The 14,424-nt window shown below is 41.7% G+C and overlaps 1 protein-coding gene across 8 annotated transcripts in view; it reads left to right on the top strand.

Annotated features, from left to right (window-relative positions):
- anks1aa (ankyrin repeat and sterile alpha motif domain containing 1Aa) overlaps window positions 1–14,424 on the top strand; it is a 64,760-nt gene that overhangs the window by 41,501 nt on the left and 8,835 nt on the right. For 4 of the 8 annotated variants that reach the window (XM_076878256.1, XM_004546253.3, XM_023154872.3 and 1 more), the window contains 6 exons: window positions 879–935; window positions 2,427–2,496; window positions 5,842–5,957; window positions 12,864–12,962; window positions 13,438–13,584; window positions 14,231–14,338. In XM_076878256.1, coding sequence (XP_076734371.1) covers window positions 879–935; window positions 2,427–2,496; window positions 5,842–5,957; window positions 12,864–12,962; window positions 13,438–13,584; window positions 14,231–14,338 — 597 coding nt within the window. The remainder of the gene's footprint in view (window positions 1–878; window positions 936–2,426; window positions 2,497–5,841; window positions 5,958–12,863; window positions 12,963–13,437; window positions 13,585–14,230; window positions 14,339–14,424) is intronic. The other 4 variants (XM_076878255.1, XM_023154873.3, XM_023154875.3 and 1 more) reach the window with 4 other exon arrangements.

Genomic DNA, 14,424 nt, shown 5'->3' with positions numbered 1-14,424 from the left:
TATTTCACCACTAGAAGAAAATCTAAGGAATCCAAGAAGCAACAGCAACTACATGCTGTTCATGTTAGAGCTATTCTTATTTTTTTGGGGGGGGCATCTCTCCCCAGCATCATCCTTCTTTCCTAAAATGCTTCATACTAACTGAACCATCACCGTAGAAAAGTCTGAGCACACAATGTCTCACATGCTTTCAGTATGTGTGACATGCATCCAGAGACTCTCGTGTAAAGAGGAGGCAACTACTTTTGATCACTCATGTTTGCTCTTTGCTCAGCTAGAAGTTGTGTTCCCACTCCACCGTCAGCTTTCCTGTTTAACGACATAGAATGAACATGTGGACGGCAGTTATTTGTTGAGCTCGTGTGACTAATCTACCATCTGCCCAATATGCAGGACTCTAATCAAGAGTATGGTGACTTCACACTGGGCAGATGGATATCAAAAATAATGCCATTCTCTAACCGTCCTTTGTCTCACACCTCTTCTCGCCAAAACTTTGGCATTTTCCCTCTGCCGTATTGAGGACTGATGGTGAACATGAATGTTGAGAATGTGGACATGAGGAAGGAATTGTACTTTACACTGAGGCTGAGTGTGTGATCCTGAGCTTTTGTGTTTATATTTCTTCACTTCCTATGACTACACTGATTATTCATAGATCCAGTCATAACAGATACATTTGTTATGCACTAAACGTGTACGCTTTTCCATCTGGAATGGTGTTTCTTTCAATTTAGAATTTTTAAAATCTCCTGTCAAGAGTGTTTTTTGTGTGAAACAGGATGATTATAATAACACTGCCAGAGGATAGTTGGCACAGTGTGGATACACACTTTGAATGGGAAGAAGGCGAAACAAAACGATGAATTCTCTCTCAGCAGACACTGGCGACTTCTGACTCCCCAAAACAAAGAAGATCTAATTCCTCCGACAGCGTAAGATGTCAATCTTCTGGTCCTTTTGGGTTTTGGCTCTGTCCTCTACTGGGGCATTCTTTGTAGAGGTAGATGGGATCCTTTGAGGCTTTAGGAACCCTTTTGGAATAACCTTAACTCAGATTATTCATTTCTTTTTCTAAGTCCAGAAGCTTCAGTTTGTGACTGGGTTACCAGTCTGGCAGCAGCATACTAAAATAGATGCATCATTGTTCAACGTTAATATCTTTCTCTGCCCTTCTGACATTAATCTTCTAATTATGCACTATTTCACTGCTGAACATCCACCTGCTGATCGATGATGAAAAAAAACTGCTACTTTGGTTTTCCAGTGTCGCTTTATTATCTCATATATAATTATGCTAATGGGGTCATCAAATATGTCTGGGGGCTTTTTAAGGAGCGAGGACATTCAAATTCGGATAAAACTTCTCCAGCTGTAGTTTTATCTGTTCACTCTGAGTATGAGGCCATGTTGTATAAACTAAAGTAGTCAGAGTACCTGACAGGTGTGACAGCAGCACAGTCAGTCTCTCCGTTTGCATTGAATTCACTCCCAGTGTCCATGCATATTCAGCTGTGGGCCACTTTAAAGGGAACCACGATTCTGTGCTGTGGCAGATGTAATATTGCAGTTTCATGTCCCACTGCTGCTTCGCTTATGAATACATTTCTATGAAATGACAGTATTGTGTTTTTACAAGTCCATGAGCGGCATGTGCATGTGATGTGTGTATGTGCGTGACTTACTGTGATTGGAAACCAACTGCTGGTGATGTTCACATGCATTATGTCATGATGCATGAAATTACTGCAAGAAACGTCAGGTTTCTGGGCATCGTTTCAGCTGTAGCTTCTCACTCTCAGTCTTGCTGGGTTTCGAACCCTTTTTGTGTTTTGTCTACGACGCTTCAGTCGTCTTGAAACATTTGTTACAAGCATTGGTTTAAGCATCAAGACACAGTTAAACCTGCTCCAAAACTCTCTTCACTGAGAGCTTTATAAGTACATGGGAAGCTTAAACTACCAGACTTTGTTCTGTATTATTTTTCCAGACTTGTGCACGTTCTCTTTTAACTTGTTTATTACAATTATCCTTTTGTTTTTGACCTTATTAGAGTCAGACGGTAAGACCGGCATGCCAGTATAAAGCAGCATTTTTGTGCCTGTTGTCCCCTACGTGCAGTCAAGCCCTGGTTACTCATTTAATGTGGGACAATAGCAATGATTGTTTTAATGTGACCATAAATAGGATATAAAGGCACTCAACCGTCTCGGTCCTCAAGCTGTCCTTTAACATGTCTTTGCAAAATCACTGCAACCTAATTTTCTTCTTGCTGACGTACTCATCATTTGCTCTCACAGGGACAGTGTATTATTGCTTTAGGGGCTTTTCTCTGTATTTTTGCTGGTGAAAGGTGGTGGCCAAACTCTGATCACTCTTCCAAGCCCTTACATTTTGTTTTCTCCCCCCTCTGTTCCTGTCTTCAGATCGAGAAGATGATGACTATGATTGGTGCAGGCATTGATTTTTCCAGAGATCAGCAATACGCTACACCAGGTAGAGTATGAATACTAATATTGTTGCTTTTTCAAGCAAGTTAAAATGACTTCATTTATTTGTGAATTTGACACTTGTCAAGGAAACCTGAAGGAAAACAGGAAGAAATGAGTAGTTTTCCATTAGCTACTCATCTGTTTAATAAATGTGAGCAAAAGCACCTTGTATTAATTCATTATTTATCTTTTTGTGGGTGTGGATGTTAATGAAACGGCTGCCTTTATTGCCAAATAGTGGGCTTTGAGTGCTTGGAATTTGATTTATACTATAGTTATATTTATTAGATCCTCACCCTGAACCTTAAAAATATATTAAACAAGTGCATGGCAGTGATAGTAGAGAGGAGAGCTCTAAATACAGATTAGCGGGCGATCGTGGCTCAAGAGTTGGGAGGTCGCCTTGTAATTGGAAGGTTGCTGGTTCGAGCCCTGGCTTGGACAGTCTTGGTCATTGTGTCCTTGGGCAAGACACTTCACCCAATGCCTACTGGTGGTGGTCAGAGGTCCGGTGGCGCCAGTGTCCGGCAGCCTCGCCTCTGTCAGTGCGCCCCAGGGTGGCTGTGGCTACAATGTAGCTTGCCATCACCAGTGTGTGAATGTGTGCGTGAATGGGTGGATGACTGGATATGTAAAGCGCTTTGGGGTCCTTAGGGACGCTATACAAATACAGGCCATTTTAGTTACAAATGGAGGTTTGGGTACAAAAATACTATTTTAGAAATTACAGGTTTGTTTTTTATAGAACAAATGACAAAGAAAAGAGTCTAAAACGTTTCTTTTAGAAGGCGTGTGTCATCCTCCACTGAGATTTGACCCCTTGGTTTGTTTTGCGTCTCTGTTTTTCTGAGGCAGTAATTCAAGCTGTGGTGTCTGACATGAGCCAAGTACTAAATCTGCATCATAACGTACCAGGATCTTTATTTTTAAAACCAAAGTGCCTGAGAGAGAACCTGTATTACAAGCAGTGTAAGGACTGTAACCTGCTCTGCTGTTATTCTGCTTTTCAAAGCCTGTCATTAAGGTTTGATGGATGGCGTCCAAGGATTGTAGCAGCAACCCGAGCAATCAAATCTTTCCCTTCAGCTCTCCCTGTTGACATTCTTCAACATCCACTGTCAGTCACCGCCGTGCCTGAGCAATCTTTTTAATATATTTAAACAAAGCAGCACATCCTCTTTTCCTTCGCCAAACGCCATCGTCTTATTCTAGCCCTGTGGTTTGCTGTGCCCTGCGCTGGATTGAGCTGTTTAAATATTAACCACTTCTGTACGTATGTCAGGGGGTGAGCTCATTGTGCTTTGGAGGAAGCAGACTTTGTAGAAAGCTGACACTGCTGCAGTAAAGTAGTTAGCATCCCATCACAGGCACTTGGTGTGAAGTTTCCATGAGTCTGATTCCACTTCCATGCGTGTGTGAGCCTTAACCTTGTAGCTACCACGCTCACAGCTCCAGCTCAGTGGAGCAGACCATCGGGGGACTCGGTCAAGAGGAGGCTCTCTGTTTGATGTGATAAACCGCATCACTTTTTCCCCTCCCTCTACTCCTTCATTTGGTCCGGTGCTCGGCGGTGACGTGCCGAGTTGATTGGCTCTGTGCCTCCAGTCTGTATCTTCACTGATTTACCTTTAGAAAGAGAATGTGTAAAAACAATGGACTGAGGTATAGATGCTGCAGGAACTTGAGAGCAAATTAGGGGTGGGTGGGAGGGGGGTTGTAGCTGAAATGGTAGCTAGCTCTGATAAAGAGCAGCCACCTGCAGTGTTACAGAGGGAGAGAGAGGGAGTGGGGAAGTGTATGCATTGAAGGGGGGGTAGAGAGAGAGAGAGAGAGAGAGGAAGGGAGGAGAGAGGAATTGCAGGCAGCAGAATTGTGATCAGTCAGGACAATAGGAGGATGTAACTTCTGCAGGACTAGGTTATCTGCTCTTTAGCTAGGAGCAGCTAAAAAAATGTTTCTTTTAGACCTCGTCTGTTGCCGGACCGCATCTCTCAGATAATCTTAGCGCTCTCTTGTCTGCAGAGGAGTTAATCCTGGGAGTGAGCTATCACTGAAAGTGCTTTTTGAAGGAGCTGATCGGATTCTTGACTGGATTTTTTTTTTTTTTTCTCCTTGACAAATTTTCAAACTTATGAGATGTCTGAACGGAACTTTTGACATGGGACCCTCATCTGGAACGTGACTGTTTATGCAGCAGGTTTAAATGATAAGACAGCCGACAAGCAGAAAGGGAAACTTTCAAATCTGTGTTTTATAAAGAAATGTTATGTTTTCGAATTTAACGCTGTTTACTTTTCTAAGCTGCCAGATTTCACAAGGTAGAAAACGATTGACTCTGTTAGCCTCTGTGTTTGAGGGGTAGTTAATATATTGGGAGGTAACTACCTGTGCAGTGATTGGTTTCTAGTGTGGAGTGTGTATTTGCTTTGAAAGAGAGTTAAAGAATTCCAGTAACATGTTCACTGGAGGAGAGGCACCAATCTGTCTTTGTATAGGTTAGAGTGCTGACAGCTGTCACTATAGTGTTGCTCTGTTATCAATCTCCGTTCATTGCAGTCATGTCACAGGTTTCCTTTAGTCCCTCTGCGTTTTTTTTCTTGTCCTGCTGCTTCCGATGTGGACAGTGGCACATCACAGGTAGATTCCTGTTTGGATTGTCCGTGGGGGATTATATGTTAAACAGGTGGGATATGTGAGTCTGGGATCCAATTATTTACCAAATGCCTGTCTTGGCTACAAGTCTGGATCACTTACACTTGGCTGCAACAAATGTACTACCCTGGAAGAACTTAAACTAAAGTTATACGCTCCAACCTGAGTGTTATTGTAAAGTTAAAGTGTAATTAAAACAGCCCTAATTTTTTTTTTTTTTTTTTTTTTTTTTTTTTTTTTTTGGGCAGAAAAAGGTACCTCCTGAAATGGGACACTCTGACTTTTTTTCATAATCAGATATGAAATATTTAGTCATATTTGTGAGTTAGGCGAGGCACCGCGCTGTGTGCTAAACAGAAATGTATTTCAGCATTCTCCTGGCTCACTATCATAGCAAAAATATATTCTTTATTTTTTAGATATTATCCATTTTTTTTGTGGATTTATCCCTTTTATCTTACCTTCACCCCCGACTCGGGGGTAGTTTAATCTATTTCGAGTGACTGTTGTTCAGCCCCCGCTGTCCTGCGGGAGCTGACGCCTTGTTCACAGAGGACACTGTCTCCCTCACGTTCCTGCTGCTGGTGCGCTCGGCTCTGCTGGCCGAGAATGATGTGGCAATGCCACGTCTCGTCCTCGGAGTGCCGCTGCTACCGGCTGAAAGGTTTCTCACTCCTGAAGCGCTTTCCCCTGTCAGCAGGTGCTGCAGGCCGACTGCTGGACCAGCCCGTGGGAGACTGGCTGGAGCATGTGGGTCTGCCGCAGTACGAGAGCAAACTACTCCTGAATGGATTCGACGACCTTCACTACATGGTGAGTGCCTCACTTACTTCATTTTCATTACTGTCTTTGGTTCATATTTAATTCTCTCGCCTGTTTAGCCGTTTATTTTCAGTTTTTAAGTCTTTGAAGACTTTTTTTTTTTTACCTTTTCCCTGTACTCTAAAGTATCATATTTGCATCATAGGTATTTGCATTATTTAGTGCTTGGCTTAACTCAGTGTTTCAACTTTTCCATCTGTTCTGGTGACTCCACCTTTCAACTTAGCCGATGCAGTCTGAGCTCAGCTCCTGTCAGATAGTTTGTTTGATACTGTTACCTCTGGTTTAGTGTTGAATCAAGGCTGTCCTGGATCCTCACACTCTCAGACGGTTTGTCTCTGGCCTGGGAGGCGATTGTCGTGGCTTCTCGTTAACAGTCAGAGAGCCGGCTGCCAACAAAGCAGCTGATGCCCGACCAGAAGGGAGAAGAATCTTGATGAGTAATGGGGTGCTATTGCCAATCTGACAAGTTTATAGAGCCCAAAGTGTGCGATGCCTCTCTGAGTTGGCTCAGTTGCTTTTCTCAGTCCTGAAGTCTGATGAAGGGGCACAGCTGGCAGTCTGAACCGGTGGGAAAGTTGAGAGATAAGCATCCTATTTGTCAAGATAAGAACTCACATTTCTATCAGACTTATGAAAATCTGTTGTCCACAGTGTGTTTTATTTGTTACAGTGAAGGTTTTTATGTTTTTCAAACACTACTGTAGATTCACACATGAGTTATAAATGTACTCAAGATTCCCTCCATATGGACTTACTACTTACCACAAAGTAAATGAAGCCAGATCCAGAGTGCTGCGTATAAACAGGAACACAGCAGCAACAACAAAACAGAACAAGTTCTCTTAGCGACTACAAAAATAATTCATAAATCACTGTGTTGGGTGCAAATTAAACTTTTCATTTCGGCTGAAAGAAAGGGTCTCGGGCACTTTTAATTTGAATTTGAATGAACTGTGCCTCAGATGAGTGCGACTATGAGAAGCTGACAAAGACTCCAAAGAATATGGTCTCTTAGACACTCAGCGTATTGTACGTAAGCATAACAGCTGTTTCCTTGTGCGAATCAGAAGATATACACCTCTGTTTGTAAGCTCCACAACACATGACAGCAGATGTAAACAGACGTACACGTTTCAACTTATAAGACCCTGAGATTATGTGATATAGCAGCAATATTAAAACCAGTACAGACATTTAAAGTTCAAAAACTACAAAACAAAACATCGATCTCTCTGAGGGAAACATTTACTACAATTTAAAAAAACAAAAAAAAAACAAAACATGAAGTGATGGGACAAAAATTAATGAATATATTTCTTTCTTTTCACACTTTTTTTTTTCTTTGAGATTATCAAACCTTTTAAACAATTTTTATAAATAAACTTGAACTTTAAATTCTAAATCATTAACCTTGAGCTTTGCAAAACTGGATATAATAAAGACGATATATAGGCAACTTCATTTGGTATGCTAATGATGTATACTAATCTGGTGTTCAATCTAATTGGGTTTGTAGTAACGTCAGGATGGAAAAGAACAGTGATTTAAATGGCTGTTGGTGTCAGACAGCCTGGACTGAGGATTTTCCTACAAAATGATTTCTAGGGTTTTACAAAGAATGATCTGATAATGTGAAAATATCCACATCTCTGGGTGAAAATGTCTTGTTCATGCCTCGAGCTCACTGGAAGGCAACTTGGAAGTAACTCCAGTAACCACTTGTTACAACCAATGTATGCAGAAGAGCATCTCTGAACTGCAGAAGACCACACAAGGTGCCACTACTGTCAGCTAAAGACCGCAAACTGAAGCAATGATTAACACAACCTGACCAGAATTAGACAATAGAAAACTAGAAGATCACTGTCTGGTCTGACGCCAGATAAAGGTCATCACTGATTGTCAGTATCTGTATATTTATTTCTTTACCTCTGCATGTAAGGCTTGTTAATTAGACTTAAATATTATAAATATAATGTTTCTTTGGTTTATTAAGCTTCAGTTGTTTAATAAATAAAATGTGTGGTTGCTATCAAACTATATCTGTCTAATTTCAGTGCACTCTGATTCTCCCATAAACAACCTTTTACTCTACTTTACATAACCCGAGAATAGAGAATTCATCCACTTATCAGCCTCTCCGCTTGGAGAAAGCGTGATCCACACCCATGTTTAAGTACGTGTTGAAGCCTCTGAAGTTTCTCTCGGGGTTTAATCTTCCTACTGTCTTTTAGGCTTTCACACTCCTTTTTCTCAGGCTTGAGTCGTCTTTTTATTCCAAAGCGGCAAGCTGGCAACATTTCTATCTTTAAACATGGCTTACTAACCACCTGGCTTCCTAAAGTCGCTGCAGGGTTTAGAGAAAAAGCTGTTACCTCTGAACAAAACAACGTGTCCCTCCCACAGCAAATGTTGACCTTTTTTTTTTTTTTTTTTTTTTTTTTTTTTTTTTTTTATGAATCACAATTTAGTCTCAATTGGAAATTAGAATTACCCTCTGAGTCACCTTTGCTTTGCTAAACTTTTATAATTGCGTTTAATCTATGCATTAGTGAATAGAGCAGAAACGAGCCATATTTCGTTCTTGGCTGAGTTGCCAGTACTGTGTACAGATATGCCTGTCAGCCAATCCACTTTTATCTTCAAGAGACGGATCACCTTCTGTGTTCGACTTTCAAAACAACAATCTAAAAACACTTCAGACTCAGAAATAGATGCAGAGTCATGATGTTACTCTTATGCATTTCCTATGAGCTGCTAAAAGACGGGCAAGATGCCAGAATTTTAATTGAAATGTTCACACTTCATCATCAAATTTTAAACAATGGTAAGAAAAATGGCCCTTCTCTGAGTTAGGTTGTTAGACATACTATTTATTTTTCCAAGTATGCTTATGTAGCAGCGAGATCACTAATTAAACAGTGTTTACTCTGCCACTCGGCCAACTGTGATGTGTGTCTCCCCTGCAGGCACGCTCTAGAAGCAGATCAATAACAGCAGTGAATGTATTGTGTTCAAGCAGCGTTGCAGAGACGAGCCTTTTTCTGAAACCAATTAGATGCTTTTTATCGACTCGTGGAGCAAATGTCCCGATGAAACAAGTGCTGCGCAATCATGCTGTTCTCCACCGCTCGTTGGTGCTGACAAGTAAAGCCTGTTGAAATGAAATGTCTCTTTTTCTCTGTGTTAGACTTCTGCGCTGTGACACAGTCGGCAAGTTCGTTTGTATTCAAAGCGACTGAGACTGACGGTCTTCTGGCGAGGGCGTCTGGATCTGACTTTTATGCGGTCAGCTGAGGGAGAACAAATTTACTTTGAGTTTCAAATCAGTTGAGGTGGCTGAGGATTTATAAGGAGAAAGACTTTTTTGTTTGTTTGGTTTGTTTTTTTTTGTTTTTTTTTTTTAGAAAGAGTTGGTCAGATCTAAAAGTTGCACCAAGGTTAGGCAAACCTTTTCTGCTTCTGAGCTGCATTCATGTAATCTAAATTCATGATGTTTTCGTGACCCCCAACCCCCCTTTTTCTGCCTTTTAATAAATGCAAAGGGCTCATGCTGCAGCGAGGGACCAAACCCTGCGGAAAAATCCAGTAATGGCTTCCTGCATCCGAAGCTAAAGGACTGGGAATGGATTGATTGATTTCTTTTTTTTTTTTTTTTTTTTTTTTTTTGGGCTTAGATTTGTTTGTTAATTTGAAAGAAACATTTTTTTTAATGTTCTGTCATCGTTTCATTTGCACTTTTCTTTTGAGGTCTGAGTGGTCTCATGGCAGCCAGTTTAGGAGGACAAACTGAGTCTTAGTGCTGTTAGGTAGCTGTCCTTTAGAGGGTCAGAATGAGTGATCCGTGCCCCTGAGCACCCAGCCTGAATTCAGAGTGCTTTTAAACCAGGGAGGCCACTGTGGCTGTTCTCTGGATAGGCCGAGGAGGAACAGCGCAGCATTTTAATGAGAGGACGGAGTAAAGCAGAGCTGGACAAGCTGCACAGGCACAAAACAGGCCCAGCTTACACTGCTGTAAATGTATTCTGTTTGCCAATGTTGTGCTGATATTGGCGTTCTCTCTACTAATGTACTCCTTGAAACCTGCCAACCCTGTGGAAGCACATTAGCCAGAAATTTCCCCACAGAGTTGTCACCACCACATCATGCTGTTTGTGTTTTCAGACTCTTTGAATGAGGATAAATGGCTTATCCAGATATAGCAGAGGTGAATGTAACACTTTACATGAAAGGAAATGAGAATTTTTATTAAACCAGGTGTGAACAAACATTCTTCACCTAACAGGTGTTCAGTTCACTCCAGTTTGGTTTGGTTTAGTGAGGTGTGTCCAGAAGCAAAATGTTGATTAGTGTTCAAAGTTATTTGCTTTATCAGTCAGGTTGTCATTCAACCATCAAGCCATTAATCATGGGACTGAACTGGGAGTCATTTATTTATGTCTAAGCTTACCCAGGTTAACTTCAACATGAAATCAAATTATCCAAGGACAAAAAAGATTGAAAGAAATGAACAAAAGAGCCCTGTGTCTGCTTGGCGACTTGTCCAGGGTGTACCCAGGGTCTCGCCGTATGATGGGTGGGATGGACTCCAGCACCCACACAATGCTGATGTTTCCTTGGCTTGCCTCAGTGATAGATGTCATAAAACAAATATTAAAGTCTGTAAAGCCCAATAAACGGGATGATTTCGAAGTGATGAGATAACATTTCTGCACATCTGCCAGAATTGGCAGAAGACACATGAGAAAATCAGAGTGGTAGGAAAATGAATAAATCAGGAAATGGGCAAAGAGTGTAAACCCAGTCTGTTACAGCTGTATTCCCCCGCATAGAGACATTTATCAGTTAATCTCCAGTGGGACAGTAATGCAATGATCCATGCGCTTTGAAGCATTATCATCCATTCAGCCCCACAAACCATATCAGTCCTCAGCTAGAGAGGCAGCAATCAGCATGTTGCTGCTCAGAGATAATGGGCTTTCAGTTGTCAGTTTCGTGTGAGGCAGTGTGAAGGCAAAAGAGATGATACATAATGTCCTGTGCTCAGTGTGGGCTGAAGCCAAGATCATAGTGAGTTCTGATCAATAAACTCACTCGGAGCATTCAGGTACTCATATTTCTGCTTTCCGTCTTCCTTCTCCGGATTTCCATCGACAGGCTGGATCGCAGCCTATTAGAAATTTCAGCATGAACAGGATGGCAGTGTAAAAGTTTATGTCAGTGTCTTAGCTGAATTGTGATTAGCATTGTGATTCCACAGGCAGCATTACAAAGATTGCTCTGCAGCATTTACTCTAACAGACGCACTCCTCCCCGCTCATCATGCTCTCCGCCCCTTGTTTGCATCAACGGCATCTGCATGAAAAACAGGCTGTCAAGTTTGACCTACAGACAGCATCTCTGCTATGCCATTAGTGGTGTGTGTATGTGTGCGTGTGCACAGCGGTGAGCACCACAGGATTAACTTTAGGTTCATATTGAAGAGTCAGCCCTGAGGCGACGCCTTCTCTGGACCGTAGTGATACTGGCAGATGAGAGTTGGCTGCTGACTCCCCTGCAGAAGCACTACAGCTAGCATTCATGGTTTATATCCAACAGGCAGGACTTGTGACCCTTACCCACTTCTTATTGGTCAATCTGAGCATGGTTAAAAGTCAGTTTAATTCAGTTTAACAGACGGCAATTCCTTCAACCTCTGCTAACTGGCTAGTCCCAGCCCTTGCCATCCTGTGGTTTTGACTACCAGTTCAATTGCTGGGTGGTTGTTGTTTTGGTCCTATCAGTTATTCAGCTGCTTCTTGGAGATATTCACGTTCTATTCCACCCTCCTGCAGTTGAAGACAGTAGTCTTTCTTCTCCTCTGCAAATGCTGAGACCTGAAAAGACTACTGTAACCAGGGTCTAACAGTGGGTAGGGAAATTGTTAATAAACAAGACCCACAATCAGCTGTAATCTTGGAGTTCTTTCATTCACCTCAGAGGCAGCTGATTATGTTGCTCAGTAAAGCTGCAACATTAAGTGTGAAAACCCCAGAAGCTTTATTATGAATCTGTTATCGTTTTAATCTAAATCTGTGGGAAACACTGTTTACTGTCTTGTGACTGTCTTATTTGGTCTGTTGTACCATAAAATTGTTTAATATGGAACTAAAATAAATGAATAAATGATGTTCGGTGTTCATATAAAGGCTTTCCTTTTACGTGTCAAGGTGTTTTGATTTCCCCCGCGGCTGTCGTCAGCTATCGATGCGCCTCCATCTCATAACGCTGCCCACTCTGCAACTCAGACATTGATTCATCCCTCCCTTCTCCATTATCTGTTTGTTGCCACTCAGTCTCCAAAGGTGATATCGTGTGTAACCAAAGACTGGTTTGAACATCAATCACCACATTCCTGTCAGTACCCCCCCACCCCCCACCCCCCCCCCCCCCCCACACACACACACACACACACACACACACACACACACACACACACACACACACACACACTCACTCTTAAGTCTCATTTAAGGGGTTATCGATGTGGCTCCTCTGGTGATAGTCACTAAGTTGAGTTCTAGGGAGGCTCTCAGTCAGGAGTAATTCACCTTTTTATGCAATGGTAGCATATTTGTGATCAATTCTCACGTTGCACTGAAGGCTTTTAGCTTGGAGGGTTCGTCTTAGATAGATATCTATCTTTATCTTACATCAAAGCAGTCTGTGTTTTGGGATTTTCATAGATGACTTGAATAAACTACGTAAAATAACAAAAACTGTCTTTTACTAAATGGTAACTTAAATTACTTTATTCTGACACAGTTTAATGTACCTTGCTTTCTAATGACTTTCATGGGTCTTAGACTAGAAATGCCAGTAACAAAAATGCTTGTTTTGTATGTTGCTTTAAAGGGGAGCAATGTAATGGAGGACCAGGACTTGAGAGAGATTGGAATCGCAGATCCGAGCCACAGAAAGAAGATCCTGCACGCAGCACGTTCCTTTCCAAAGGTGATAAATCATTGATTCCTACTTTAGTACTTCTCAGACCCAATTCAGTGTTTTGCATTTGCTTTAATGTTAGATGATTAAGTAATATTCTCACCTTAGACCCAAGTATCTATTGCATTTATGAAAATTAACAAGTTAATTTGTGGGTTAGGCATACGGCTGAGCAGGAGCAATAGTGCTTAATAATGAAGTCGAATGCGGTTTGGCGGTGGGCTTGCTTTATCTTATTGTATTGGGAGCTTTACTTTTGTTATAAAAATAAAATTAAACAAAAACACCTCTGCAGTATTCTCACTTTAATTTGTATTGCTTTAGCTCATTCTGCTTGTATACAAATATACATCTGTGGGGGTTATTGAAACCAGAACCCTTCAATTTCCTGCCAAGGAAAATTGGCTAAATTTGCAGCATATTGGTTCAGCCAACGCCCTGAATTCCTCAAAGTGTCTGTGAATGATTACGTTTTCTGCTGCAGGTGAAAGCGCTCGGCTGTGACGGCAGCAACTCCCTGTCCTCCTGGCTGGAGAATCTGGGCCTGCATGAGTACTTGCAAAACTTCCTGTCCAGCGGCTACCGCACTCTGGACTGCGTCAGAAACCTGTGGGAGCTGGAGATTGTCAATGTGAGTCACAGTGATGTACAAGGACAGTGGGGAGTATCAGAGGGTGAAATTAGTCTTCAGGTGTCTTGGGGAAAAAAAAAAATCAGGATAGGGAAACGAGTTTGACGGTTTACTTCAGGTTCCCCCCCCAAACTGAAGCAGGAGGCTAAAACTGAAGGTGAATGTGTATTTGTGTTGAATATTGGGAAATGGATTCTAAAGTCTCACTCAAAAAAAATTAATTGAGATTTTCACGTTTGAAAACAAGAACTGAAATTACTTGGTTAGAAGATGGCACGTCAGACTTCACTGGTCTGTGAGGAAATGTGCTGACTTTTGCTACTACTGGGAAGGGTCTCTGAAAGAAACATGTTTTCTTGTTCACTCCAAGATCAGTGCTGCATTCCTCCATTTCTGTGTGCAATACCATCACCTGTAGATCAGTGAAGTAATGTCAGACACTGTATCGCTGCATGAACGTGTGAACTTGTGCAATCCCGTATGTAGATTCAAGATTAACAGAAGAGAAGAGACTCGGAGGGGAAACAGCTTCACATGGAGAACTATTAAGGGAACCTCACAAATGAAATAGTGCCTGATGTGTTGTTTTCTGGCATTTCCTTTTGTGCTGCTCAGTATGATCACTTCATAATTTTCTTTTTTACAGGTGCTAAAAATTTGCCTACTTGGTCACAGGAAACGCATCATCGCTTCCTTAGCGGAGAGGCCTTATGAAGAGCCTCCTGTCAAACCTCCTCGTTTGTCTCAGATCAGGGTGAGGACCTACAAACTACTTTCCTGTCTAAAAGTGCTTCACAAAATGTTTCTTGTTTACTCTTCACTCACTTCGGAACCAGATCT

Source organism: Maylandia zebra, linkage group LG20, assembly GCF_041146795.1.
Source record: "Maylandia zebra isolate NMK-2024a linkage group LG20, Mzebra_GT3a, whole genome shotgun sequence".
Lineage (NCBI taxonomy): Eukaryota > Metazoa > Chordata > Actinopteri > Cichliformes > Cichlidae > Maylandia > Maylandia zebra.
This window is presented reverse-complemented; position numbering and strand designations above follow the sequence as displayed.